At 53.7% G+C, this 13,592-nt stretch overlaps 1 protein-coding gene across 1 annotated transcript; it reads left to right on the top strand.

Annotated features, from left to right (window-relative positions):
- Positions 1-3,838: 3,838 nt before the first annotated feature.
- PSMD3 (proteasome 26S subunit, non-ATPase 3) lies at positions 3,839-13,592 on the top strand. The gene is made up of 12 exons (XM_054014340.1): positions 3,839-4,082; positions 5,805-5,995; positions 6,488-6,625; positions 7,149-7,285; positions 7,500-7,690; positions 8,932-9,035; positions 9,515-9,629; positions 10,781-10,900; positions 11,172-11,275; positions 11,845-12,000; positions 12,794-12,844; positions 13,243-13,592. The coding sequence occupies exons 1-12, from the start codon at positions 3,908-3,910 to the stop codon at positions 13,318-13,320; spliced, it is 1,560 nt and encodes a 519-aa protein (XP_053870315.1). The 5' UTR covers positions 3,839-3,907; the 3' UTR covers positions 13,321-13,592.

Consider the following 13,592-nt stretch of genomic DNA (forward strand, 5'->3'; position numbering starts at 1 on the left):
AGAACCTCACTTCTTCACTTGCATCTGAAGAAGTGAGGTTCTTACCCACGAAAGCTTATGCTCCCAGTACTTCTGTTAGTCTCAAAGGTGCCACAGGACCCTCTGTTGCTATGGACAAGAGGCCAATACTTAATCAAATATGGTCTCAGAAATAGGTGGGTGTAAGAAATGGGTGGTGTGAGTAATAGGTGCATAAAAAGTAACCAAACATGACCCTCAGCAGGTCCTTAGGATGACAGGATGTTGGCAACCTTCACATTTATCTCACCTTAATGGAAACTCACAGCCCTGAGGATTTGAGAGTGTATACACGATGCAAATTCTGCTGTCATATTTATCCTGTTTTTCTAGTTCTGATAAGGTGGGTGAGGTAATATCTTTTATTGGATCAACTTCTGTTGGTGAAAGAGACAACCTTTCGAGCTACAGAGAGTTCTCCTCCTGAAGAAGAGCTCTGTGTAGCTTGAAAGCTTTTCTCCTTCACCCACCGAAGTTGGTCCAATAAAAGATATTTATTACCTGACCCATTTTGTCTCTCTGATATCCTGGGACAAACACAGCTACAACCCTACAATTTTCTAGTTCTGTAATTTTGATTATGGTATTAATAAAATTCAGTGTCTCTGTGTGTGTCACCAATCATCTTCTTCACACTTAATCTTTAAATAGCTGCCAAAAAACAAACCTGTTATTAGTAACAAGTGCATTTTGCACCCCAAATTAATCATAAGGCAACAAAGGCCAAACAAACTGACCTTTAAATAATGCTCAATAAAGACAGGCTTTGTCTGTGTTTCTACTACTCTTTGAAAACCTTCTTAGTTACTTTTACATTCTATATCCTCCTCCTTTTTGTACTGCACTGGTGGTGGTTGGGTTTGGGGATTTTTTATGGCTGGGGTGGGTTTTTTTGACTGTTTGTATAGCAGGGAGCCCTGATCCTGACTGGAGCCTCTGGACACTGCTACAATACAAATAAAAACAATCCCTTTCTGTAGGTTTATGGCAGATGTTTTTAAACACAAGTATCTATTCACTGATAAGCTGAGCAATTCAAAATATTTTCTTAATGTTAGATTACTTCTGAATTCCAGGTACTTTACGCCTGTCTAATCATACGTTGCACTCCTTCCGAGACCCCTGGGAATATTGTGAAGAAGAGGGCCTGAGGTCCCTGGGGGGTGAATTCAAGTCTGTTGTATAAAGCACCCCATGGGCTTGTCTACCCTAGAAAGTTTCACCACATTAACTATACCCATAAAGTTAAAGGAGCAAACCCTTCCCTAGTTTGGGCAGTTATACCAGTATTAAAGGGCCTACACTGTGTAGCCTATTCTGGTTTGGGAAGTGAAATTTGCTATACCATTATTGAGAACCTTTATACTGATATAACTGTCTACACAAGCACTTACATTGGTATAACAATATTGGTTTACAAAGTCACACTTCTAACCACATGGTTATACTGGCATAACTTTTCTAACATAGATCAGGCCATATTTACACTATGCCATGACACATGGGCAAAAGCTGTGATCAAAGCTCCACAAGACCATAAGGAGTGTAACACTGATATTGTGGCTTTTGGCATGGGGGTGACTTGCTACCCTGCATCCCCTCACTCCAGCACCAGCCCAGGCCAGGAAAAATTGGGACTCCAACCTAATTAGGATGTTAAGGCCAAGACTATAACAACGTTCAAAAAAGAACTAGATAAGTTCACGGAGGATAGGTCCATCAATAAAAAGCAACGGAGAGTCCTGTGGCACCTTTAAGACTAACAGATGTATTGGAGGAGCACAAGCTTTCATGGGTGAATGCCGACAAAGAGGGCATTCACCCACGAAAGCTTATGCTTCAATACATCTGTTAGTCTTAAAGGTGCCACAGGACTCTCCATTGCTTTTTACAGATCCAGACTAACATGGCTACCCGTCTGATACTTGAGGTCCATCAATGGACCAATTAGCCAGGATGGGCAGGGATGGTGTCCCTAGCCTCTGTTTGCCAGAAACTGGGAATGAGCGACAGGGGATGGATCACTTGTTGATTACCTGTTCTGTTCATTCCCTCTCCGGTACCTGGCATTAGCCATTGTCAGAAGACAGGATACTGGGCTAGATGGACCTTTGGTCTGACCCAGTCTGGCCACTCTTATGTTTTTAACGGAGACGCACGCAAAGCTCTGCACCCAGATGAAAACACATATCCTAATAATGGCTCGAACGCCTGTAGTACCACCCAGGAGCGCTTACTGTTAGGCGCCACTGCTGCCTTGGGCGGAGGCACCAAGCTATTCTTGAGACCTGGACTGGAAACTCACTGGAGCAAGGGCTGCATCTTCCTGGGTGTTTGTGCAGTGCCCAGCACAACGGGGCCGCGGTCAGACTGGGGCACAACCCCCATAACAAAGAGAAGGTGAAAGGGGAGAGGGGCCAGGAGTTCCTCACCCTTTCGGGGACCAGGAGCAGCAGTGGGGCTTGTGGAGTTTCCCCTGAGGAAAGGGGGTCACTGGAGGAAGGGGGGAGGAATCCTCCTGTGGGAAGGGGGTCCCTGTGGGGGAGGGAGTTACTGGAGGGAAGGGGTCCCTGTGGGGAGATCTCCCCAGGTGAAGGGGTCTTCCCTGGGAAATGGGGGTCTCTGAGGGGAGAGGGTCCCTGGGGTGAAATAGAGGCCTTGGGGGGGGGGGGAATAGGGGTGTCTGAGGGGAGGGGGGGGAATAGGGGTCTCTGAGGGGAGGGGGTCCCTGGAGGGGAGGGGAATAGGGATCTCTGAGGGGAGGGGGTCCCTGGGGGGGGAGGGGAGGGGAATAGGGGTCTCTGAGGGGAGGGGGGTCCCTGAGGGGGAGGGGAATAAGGGTCCCTGAGGGGAGGGGGTCCCTGGGGGGGAGGGGGGAGAATAGGGGTCTCTGAGGGGAGGGGGGTCCCTGAGGGGGGAGGGGAGGGGAATAGGGGTCTCTGAGGGGAGGGGGTCCCTGGGGGGGGAGGGGAGGGGAATAGGGGTCTCTGAGGGGAGGGGGGTCCCTGAGGGGGAGGGGAATAAGGGTCCCTGAGGGGAGGGGGTCCCTGGGGGGGAGGGGGGGGAATAGGGGTCCCTGAGGGGAGGGGGTCCCTGGAGGGGAGGGGAATAGGGGTCTCTGAGGGGAGGGGGTCCCTGGGGGGGAGGGGAGGGGAATAGGGATCTCTGAGGGGAGGGGGTCCCTGGGGGGGAGGGGAATAGGGATCTCTGAGGGGAGGGGGTCCCTGGGGGGGAGGGGAGGGGAATAGGGATCTCTGAGGGGAGGGGGGTCCCTGACGGGGGTATCCCCAGGTGAAGGGAGTCTAACGGGAGGGGGTCCCTGGGGGGGGAGGGGCACACGCGGGGTTAATCTCTCAGGGAGCAGGTTTCGCGTCAGAGGGGGACACTTTGGGGGCGCAAGGCCCGGGAGACCCCGTGTCTGTGTGACTCGCCCGAATTCGCTAGGCCCGCCCGAGGCCGCCTCAGCCAACTAGAAAATGCCGCGGCGCGCATGCGCCAAGCTCCTCAGGCCTCACACCGGAAATAACCGACTAGGAAGGAGAGTCCCGAGCGGAACCGGAAGTAGCCGAGTTGAGGACGGAGATACCCGAGCGAAGCCGGAAATACCCGAGTGATTACGGAGACGCCAGGCGGCGACGGGGGCTGAGCCGAGGCGCGCGGCCCCGAGCTGTGACGTCCCAGCGGCGGGAGGCGGTCCCTAATCCCGCTCGGCGCTCGGCTCTCCAGCCTCCTTCTGACTCCTCCCCCCCCGCTCTCTGGGCTCGGCTGGCCGGGCCTGGCCTTTCCCAGCACCCCTCGCGGCGGAGCGGGCCGCCTCCTCCCGCGATTGTTGCACCGTCACCGCGAGCGGCGCGAGCTCCGGGCCCGGCTCCCCCCCCCCGCCCGCGCCATGAAGCAGGAGGGCGCGTCCCGCCGCCGCCCCGGCGCCGACAAGGCCAAGCCGCCGCCCGAGGAGCCGCCGCCCGGGCCCCCGGACGTGGAGATGCAGGAGGAGGCGGCGGACGGGGCCGGCGGCGCCGCCGGGGAGAAGCCGCAGCGCGAGCTCGACGCTGTCACGCTGGAGGGTGAGGGGGGGGCAGAGGGGAACGGGGGGGGAGAGGGGAGGACCCGAGGGGGGCGGGGGGGGCAGAGGGGAACGGGAGGGGGGGAGGGGAGGACCCGAGGCGGGGGGGGCAGGGGAGGACCCGAGGCGGGGGGGGGCAGGGGGATCGGGAGGGGGCAGGGGAGGACCCGAGGTGCGGGGGGGGCAGGGGGATCGGGAGGGGGGAGGGGAGGACCCGAGGTGCGGGGGGGGCAGGGGGATCGGGAGGGGGGAGGGGAGGACCCGAGGCGGGGGGGGGCAGGGGGATCGGGAGGGGGGAGGGGAGGACCCGAGGCGGGGGGGGCAGAGGGGATCGGGAGGGGGGAGGGGCGGACCCGAGGCGGGGGGGGGCAGGGGGATCGGGAGGGGGCAGGGGAGGACCCGAGGCGGGGGGGGCAGAGGGGATCGGGAGGGGGGAGGGGCGGACCCGAGGCGGGGGGGGCAGAGGGGATCGGGAGGGGGGAGGGGCGGACCCGAGGCGGGGGGGGCAGAGGGGAACGGGGGGGAGGGGAGGACCCGAGGCGGGGGGGGGGGCAGGGGGAACGGGAGGGGGGGGAGATCCGAGGTGCGGGGGGGGCAGGGGGATCGGGAGGGGGGGAGACTCGTGGGGGACCCAGCAAGGCTGGACCTCGGTGCCCACCAAATCACAGGGGCTGTTTCCCTCTGTGAGGCCAAAGCCAGCCCTGGTCTCTTCCCTATGGGCCCCTCCCCACTGCTTTGTGAATTGCCCCGTTTCTCGGAGTCCCTGGGGAAGCCTTTTTAGGGCGAGGGATATTTGGGGGTCGCCGCACACCCGAGCACCTGGCCCCTGCTGCCAGGCAGGGAAGTGTCATTGTCGCTATCTCCCAGAGGTACAGGGGCTGGTTCTTTAGTGGTGCTAAGCAGCGTCCGCTCCCATTAACTTCAGCTGGAGTTGTGGATGTTCGGCACTCCTGATAATCAGACCCCAAGTGGCTCACTTAAGGTGACAGGAGGCCTGTAGTCGATGTAGGTGAATTGAACTCTCGGCCACAGCCAGCACCGTCTGTGTCCCCTCCACCCCAAGTGGCGCATAAAGTGACTCCAGTGTTTAGCTTATCTGTCAGGTTTCTCATAAAGTGCAGTGGGACACTTCAGTGTGAAAGCTGCTACCTAAGCATGAGATTCTTATAATTGCTCTGTAATTAGGATGAAGGCAGTACCCAACTGGATCAGCCCAACCTCCATCTACTCTGGTTTGTGTTTGCACAGTTCCTGGCACGTGTGTGGAGTCCTTGTCTAACACTGGGGCTCCTAGGTACTATTGTAATATAAATAATAATACTCCAGTATGCCTTCTTATGTCCTGAGGTAGGGAATGGTGTCCCTAGCCTCTGTTTGTCAGAGGATGGAGATGGATGGCAGGAGAGAGATCACTTGATCATTGCCTGTTAGGTTCACTCCCTCTGGGGCACCTGCCATTGGCCACTGTCGGTAGACAGGATACTGGGCTAGATGGACCTTTGGTCTCACCCGGTATGGCCGTTCTTATGTTCTTATGTTCTTATGAGGTATTGAGGCTTTCTCCTTAAAAGGATATTAAAATGAGCAGGTAGAAGCATGCATCAGTCTTCAGACAGGAAGCAGGGGTATCACCAGTATGATCATTAGGTATTAGGATTGGCCTCCTTTGTGAGAGCACTTGGCAGAGGCGAAGTGCTAGCAGGATTTCCCTGTGCTGATGCAGACATCAAAGAGCATGTGAAGCAGCTTGAAAAAGCCGTGTCTGGAAAGGAGCCTCGCTACGTCCTGCGTGCCCTACGGGCTCTGCCCTCCACATCCCGCCGACTCAACCCCAACGTGCTCCATAAAGCCATCAATGGCTTCTTCACTTCCAACAGCACCGTGCGGGACTTCCTGCTGGGCTTTCTGGAGGAGGTGAGTCTGCAATGGGTGCAGAGGAGGCTGCTGAAGTTGGGGTGGTGACTCTGCTTTGGCAGATGCTGGGGCTTTTAGCAGCAGAGAACGTGTTGTCGTAATGGAGGGGAGGGGGAGCAGAGATACCAAAGGGAGTGTTCAGACATTACAGCCTGACTGTTCAGGAGTTCCTGGGAAGTGACTTGAGGGCAGTGACTCGATCCAGTTCCCAGCTGGCTTGTGTCTGTATCTAAGAAAAAATCACAATGGCATTTGCTGGCCTGTGTTGACATCCTCAGCAGAGAGAGCAAAGACTGAGCGGGCCATGGAGACTGACCTTTCCTTTGTTCCCAGAGGCGAATCCTCCAGGTCAAGATTGAGGCACGCTGGGTGGGCTGGGAAATTGGTACGGGCATTGGTGATGGGTATGGCACATCCATGTTGAGTTTCCTCTGTGAATTACTAGAGGACTTCAGAGCTGTGGATCCAGCACATCTCGGTCTCTCTCTCTAGCCTATGGACACAGAAGCAGAGCTGCAGTTCCGTCCCCGGACAGGAAAGGCAGCATCAGCCCCCCTCCTGCCAGAGGTGGAAACCTATCTCCAGCTGCTCCTGGTCATCTACCTGATGAACAGTAAACGATACCCAGAGGTAAAACCCCAGGACTGTCCTGCATGCTGCATTGGGGAGATCCATCCCACTACTGAAACCCAAGGACTGGGTGTGTATGGCCCACGAGGCTGTAGGGTCAGACGAATAAACTGGCAAACTTGGGTGCTCTCCCCATTGCCTCCCTGTTATCATGAGCTGAGTACAGGTAGATGGTGGCAGAGCTTCAGAGCAGAGAAGCTTTGTGTCCCACCCTAGCCTAGCACAGGTGGATGCTTAGCAGTTAGCCAGCAAACAAAATACCGCTGCCTCCATTTAGTTACCTCACGTTTTACTGCTCTGCTAGGAGAGCTTCCCTGGAGTTACTTTAACTGCATCTCAAAGGGATTGGCCGAGATGCAGCCCATGGAAGCTACCAATGCTTCAGGGACTGGGGATTTAGATTAATGCAAGTTCTCACAGCCAAAATGCTTCTGATTACTTCCCCTCCTGTGTTTCCTCACAAGTGAGTGTTCGTTCTCTCTGTCGCCTTATCTGTTTTGACTTTTCTCCTTCCCTTCCCCAGGCCCAGAAAGTGTCTGATGACCTGATGCAGAAGATCAGTCCTCAGAACCGCCGAGCCCTCGATCTGGTGGTGGCCAAGTGTTATTACTACCACTCCCGCAGCTACGAGTTCCTGAATAAACTTGATGTGGTCAGGAGGTAGGACTGGCTGCTGCTGTGTCCCATAGGTCAGTTGCAGTGCTGTGTGCTGCATTCGCCCGGAGCCTGCCTATACAGAAATGAAAGGGCCCTTGGTGCCTAATGGCGGCCGTTAGCTAGGATCGAAACCTTGCTGAGGACACTTGTGCGCTCCCCTTTTGCAGCTTCCTCCCTCCCCCCTGACACACTCTTTCCTCTCCACCCTCTTTTGAAGTTTCCTGCATGCCCGTCTGAGGACGGCAACCCTCCGTCATGACGCAGATGGTCAGGCCACCCTCCTGAACCTGCTGCTGAGGAACTACCTTCACTACAACCTCTACGACCAGGCGGAAAAGCTCGTCTCCAAATCGGTTTTTCCTGAGCAGGCCAATAACAACGAGTGGGCCAGGTACCTCTATTACACAGGTGAGAGGCAGCAGTGCCACCGCACGCTGCTTTACTGTCGTGTTGTCTAGTGACTAGAGCAGGAGACTGGAATCAGGACTCCTGGGTTCTGTTCCTGGGGCCAGGGAAGGAGTGTGATCAAGTGGTTAGGGCCAGGGTCTGGATTCTGAGGGTTTTCTCCTGGTTCTGCCACTGACCCCATGACCTCTGGAAAACCGCATAATCGCTGCCTCCATTTCTTCACCTGTAAAATGGGCTAATACTTAGCCCAATGCGTGTGTCACAATTTGCTACAGGATCCACCCCTTGCCACAGAATTTGTGTTCCACCATCGACACATCCTGCCCTAGTAAATGGGAAGAAAACACTGGACAACATGCACCAAGGATAAAATGTGATAGTCTTGTCTGCAGGTCCAAAATGATAGGTCTGAGGGGGCTGACCTGCGAGGATAACTGCACACAAAGGGAGTGGTGGAAATGCCAGCACTGTTCACTGCTATCGGGCTCAATTCCACCTTCCCCAACAGCCCCCTCTGCAGCTGCCAGAACCTCCAGCTTTGCCCTGGACTCTTGCAGTGCAGCGTCACCAGTACAAACGTTGGCAAGTGGAAGTGGCAGGGCAAGTAAAACTGAACTGAATGGAAACTGGAGAACGGAGGGGCCACTGTGCTGATCGTGTTAATGTTCATGTTTAATTACATTCAAAATCTCTGTTCTAAAATTTTAAATGAAGCTGCCCCGGTTTCCAGACCAGGTGTCACAGACCATGTCCATCTTGCCAGGGAGTGCACTGGGCCTTGGTAATAATCAGCATGGTAGTGAGCAGAGGTGGGTGTGAGGCTTTGAGAGCTGATGGAAGGGCCGTGGATGTGCAAAGAGGTGTTCGCATTGCTGCCCTGGGCAGGGAAGGGGTGAGGTAAAGATTGCTCGCGTCCTGCTGTCCTTGCTGAGAATGTCCCGACTACACAGAGTACACAAGCGTGTGATCTCTGAAAGACTGGAGCTCCTCTAGTCATTTGGAGCAGAGGCAACTGAACGCAGATCTGCTTGTTGCTGACGTGACCTCAAGTGCTCTGTCTCAAACTGCACCAAACTAAAGCAGCCAAACAGCTGGCAAGGCATGGAGCAGTCGGCTTGATTAGCAGTTTGTGCTAGGTAGGGTGAAGATCTCCGTGCCTGGGCTGGGCTTTGTCCGTTAAACCAACTTCTCTCTGAAACAGTTTCTGTCCCTCTGTAACTTCCTTTCCCCTTCCCTTCCAGGTCGCATCAAAGCCATTCAGCTGGAGTACTCCGAAGCACGGAGGACCATGACGAATGCCCTGCGGAAGGCACCACAGCACACAGCGGTTGGCTTCAAACAGACGGTGAGTGGGTGCGTGATCCTCCAGGGGGCACCTCTGGGTGGATGCGTCAGGCATTTGTGCAGGCACCATGCGTAATCAGGTGCATGGAGAGGAGCAGAGACAGGGTAGGATCTGGGTCTCTCACCAGCTTCTTGGCCGGTCTATTCTAATGAAGAATTTGCTTCCTTTGGGTCTCTAGGGCAGTTCTAAGAGATTCCTATTGTTTAAAATGGGCCATCCTGATTATCACCATAAAAGTTGTTTTTCTCCTGCTGATAATAGCCCACCTTAATTGATTAGTCTCGTTAGTTGGTATGGCAACACCCATTTTTTCATGTTCTCTGCGTATATACATCTTCCTACTCTATTTTCCACTGCATGCATCTGATGAAGTGGGTTTTAGCCCATGAAAGCTTATGCCCAAATAAAATTGTTAGTCTCTAAGGTGCCACAAGTACTCCTCGTTCTTATAGTCTCCTGTGTCTGTCTTTCTGCCTAAGGTCCACAAGCTGCTCATCGTGGTGGAGTTATTGTTGGGCGAGATCCCGGACAGACTCCAGTTCAGACAGCCTTCCCTCAAGAGGTCACTCATGCCCTACTTCCTCCTGACGCAGGGTAAGGATGCTCTGGCTTCTCCCCAGAGCTTCATGATCTGTTGTTGGATGATCCAGGAACCCCTAACTTTCTGTTCTGTGCCCTACCATTTGGTCTAGCTACAGCTTCTCAAATTTTCATGAAAAATAGTGACAGCAACAGGTAAATTGCACACTCTTATTTATGCTGTCTCATACTGCAAGAACAAAGAAATTATATGAAACTGAAAGATGTAGTTATAAGGAAATGTGGGTTATAATCTGTGGAACTCATGGCCACAAGACATCGGAGACCAAAGGTGTAGGTTGATTTTTAAAAAAGGTTAGTCATTAGTATGGACAATGAGAACATTGACAGTTTCATTACATAAGACACAGACTTTTTTTACATAACTATATTTTCACAAACAAGGGTCACTTTCATGGTTAGATTTTTTTAGACTAGCAAAATAGTGGTGCAAAAGATAAAAGTGCACTTAAAAAATGTGTGCTAGTGTTGCTATGGCCAACTTCTGATTCCAGAGCCACACGTGCACATTTTTCAGAATGGAAGATAATTTTCAGTAACTTTGTGCCCCGTTAACTGGTTTGATGACCAAGGGACTCTGCTCCTGCTTCCAGTGCCCATGGTCCTGGGTTCTAATCTCAATGGATCCCTGGTTGGGGGAGTAAAATTTACTTTTTACAGTGAGTAATTAACCATTAGAATGATTTACCAAGGGTTGTGGTGGATTCTCTATCACTGCCAATTTTTCAGTCAAGACTGGATTTTTTTTTTAAAGACATGTTCGAGTTAAAAAGGAAGTATTTTGGGGAAGTTCTCTGGCTTCTGTTACACAGGTCAGACTAGATGATCACAGTGGTCCCTTCTGGCCTCGTAATCTATGAAATTGTTGGTCTCCAGAAGTCACTAAGTCATTGTAAATTGAGATAATGTTCTGCTCTTTGAAGGAGCAACATATTTTTAACATTTCATCAATAAAGGGCACTGTCTCTTGTTTTATTTCTGGCATTTATGGATCTAACCTCAAAATTCCACTCACTGTAACCTTTACATGTCAGGAAGGAGTTTGTTGAGTGGTGGGTGTACAGGACTCCTGGGTTCTGTTCCTGCTCTCACTGTCTGACCTAAGCAGATCTTTTCTCTCAACCCTCTCCTATATGTTCCCACAGCTGTTCGGACAGGTAACCTAGCCAAGTTTAACCAGGTCCTGGATCAGTTTGCGGACAAATTTCAGGCAGATGGGACCTATACCCTGATCATCCGGCTGAGACACAATGTGATTAAAACAGGTAAGAAGCTGCCAATGCCATGTCGTTGGGGCCAGGGCATCCTGTCCCGGTGCAGTGTGGTGATGTCGTGGCTGACACTCCAGCATTCGAAGTCTTGGCCTAACTAACCCGTGGCTTGCTCCTGTCGTTTAATGCAGCAAAGGAGAGCAATGTGCATTTGAGTCTCCTTGTGCTTCTTGGTTTAAAAGGCCTCTCGCTATCACACCCACTTCCCACCTCACTCTGTGGCCCCATGACACGCTCCAGCTCCTGTTCCTTCTCTCACCCCCAGGTGTTCGCATGATCAGCTTGTCCTATTCCCGCATCGCACTGGCCGACATTGCTCAGAAACTGCAGCTGGACAGCCCGGAGGATGCTGAGTTCATTGTTGCCAAGGTGGGTCGTTGGGATGAAGTACAATTCAGGGATCAGTGTAGGAAATCTAGCCCTTGGCCCCTTCTGCCTGCGGTGCTCAGGGACCGCACAACTAACCGTCAGATTCCTGAGAGGTTGGTCCTGTATCTTTCAGGCCCTACTGACCCAGCTCTCTGCTCCTCCAAAAGGCTCTGTCACCAGCCTCTTACTATTGGGATCTGGGCCATCAGCAGCTCCAAGTTCCTGCATCCCAATTAACCCCTTCATGCCAGGGTGCTCTGACCCAGAGCGTAGCCTTATCCTTGCTACATCTGTCATTTCCTTGAGCAGTCGCTACCAAGGGATGTTGCACTAAGGGATGTTGCACCAAGAAAAACTTGAGGTGCTCCCACTGAGTGGAGAGGGATGTGGGGCTCACGGCTTGAGAGAACAGACAGACCAATTCGCTGTCCTGTGGGAGCGAGTCTCCACTTCCTGAGTGCAAAGCGCTCACACTGCCATCCGCGGCTTTGACCCCCGGGAACTCTGCGCACGCGAACACCAGCCTTCAAGGTTGGCCCTTTGCCGTGACTGTTGCCTCTGGGCTGTAGGCCATCCGGGACGGCGTGATTGAAGCCAGCATTAACCACGAGAAAGGCTATGTCCAGTCCAAAGAGATGATTGACATCTACTCCACACGGGAGCCCCAGCTGGCCTTCCATCAAAGGATCTCCTTCTGCCTCGACATCCACAACATGTCTGTCAAGGTAGCTAGGCTGCAGCGCAGGCTCTGCCCATTGTCCGGGTACTGGGTCAGGGGTCCTGGGGGCCACTCTCCTGAGATGTGTGAGTGCAGCAGGGTGATTTAGACACCTCTGGCCTTCAGCAGCTCCCCCAGCAGGTTCCAGGCCCCTCTGGAGTGATGGGTTGGCTCTTCTCCTTCCTCTCCCTTGCACCTCCAAATCCTTTGTTGGGGCACCAGTTCAAAGCATGGTCCCTCTGCCCTCCATGAGCTCCCCACGTTCTCCTCTTATCTAAACACCCCCCGTTCTGTACTCTGCCTGCTAATACAGTGCACTACATTGGGGCTTGGGAGACCAGACTCCTGGGTTTTGTTCGCCACTCTACTGAACTGCCTCTGTAAAATGGGAGAGGAGCAAGCTCCCCCACGTGGGCACTGGGAGGCCTCATTCATGCCAAACTGCTGTGACAGCCTCTGCTGAAAGGGCCTGATCTCTGGCAAATTTCTCAGCACTCTAGCTCCAGCTGCCGGGAGCAAGAGCTGATTCCCCGGCCTCACGAGGCCTCAAAACATGCGCTGCCTTTGTGAGCACATCCTGAGCTCCACTGCCCTGGGAGGTGCAACTGAAGGCTGCTGTCCTGTCAGCGTGTCAGTCGGGCCACCTACCTGGCCGTGCTGGAACTTGCTGATGGAGCAAGGAGCAGGACCCCTGGCTGCCGTGCGTGCTTGGAAATGTCTGCTACAGCCTGGGGGGTTCCTTGTCTCTGCCCTGTGGCCCTGGCAGTCCCTCACTGATCCCCTTTTGTTTGTGTTTCCAGGCCATGAGGTTCCCACCTAAGTCTTACAACAAGGACTTGGAGTCTGCAGAGGTGAGATCCCACCTGGGTTCTGGGCTTCCTGCCTGTGGGGAGAGGGGGTTGAGCACCCCATTAGCAACCCTCCCTGGGAGTGACACATGCCTCCCAACCAGTGCTATGTGCCCTTGTCTAGCCTGTGCTGAGACCCCCATCCCTGCCCTGGAGGGAACCTTTCTGTGGCGAGCCAGGAGTTCTGTCTAGGGCCCCAGTCAGTCCTCGGTGCCAGCTGTGGTTTGGACAGAGCCTTCTCGTCACTCATTTCACGTGAATGGCCATCACTTCCCCCTCTCTCTCTCTCTCTCTCTCACTGCTCACCTGGCAGCCTCTCCAAGCAGCTCAGTGCCCTGACCCATCCCAGTCCCACGGCTGCAATTGGCCTGTTAGGAACGTGCCCTGCCTTTGCCTTCCAGGAGCGCCGGGAGCGGGAGCAGCAGGACCTGGAATTCGCGAAGGAAATGGCAGAGGATGACGATGACGGTTTCCCATGATCCTCTGGGGACTGCAGTCTATTTTTATTTTCCCACAGGGAATATCCTGTCTGATAGAAACCAACCTCTGGTGGCTACAAACCAGAATCTGCCTTTCTTTTATAAACTCTCTGCATGTACGTATTGGGGTGGGGAGGGGAGACACCCCCAGGTTCTATATCGCCCTCTGCCTATTGCAGAGGGAAGTGCTCCCCTACAACCATCACCCAAGAGATCAGCATATTAAGGGAAACCCACCCTCCCAATTCCCAATAAAACTTCTTTTAAGGTTG

The sequence above is a fragment of the Malaclemys terrapin genome, chromosome 25 (assembly GCF_027887155.1).
Source record: "Malaclemys terrapin pileata isolate rMalTer1 chromosome 25, rMalTer1.hap1, whole genome shotgun sequence".
Classification (NCBI taxonomy): domain Eukaryota; kingdom Metazoa; phylum Chordata; order Testudines; family Emydidae; genus Malaclemys; species Malaclemys terrapin.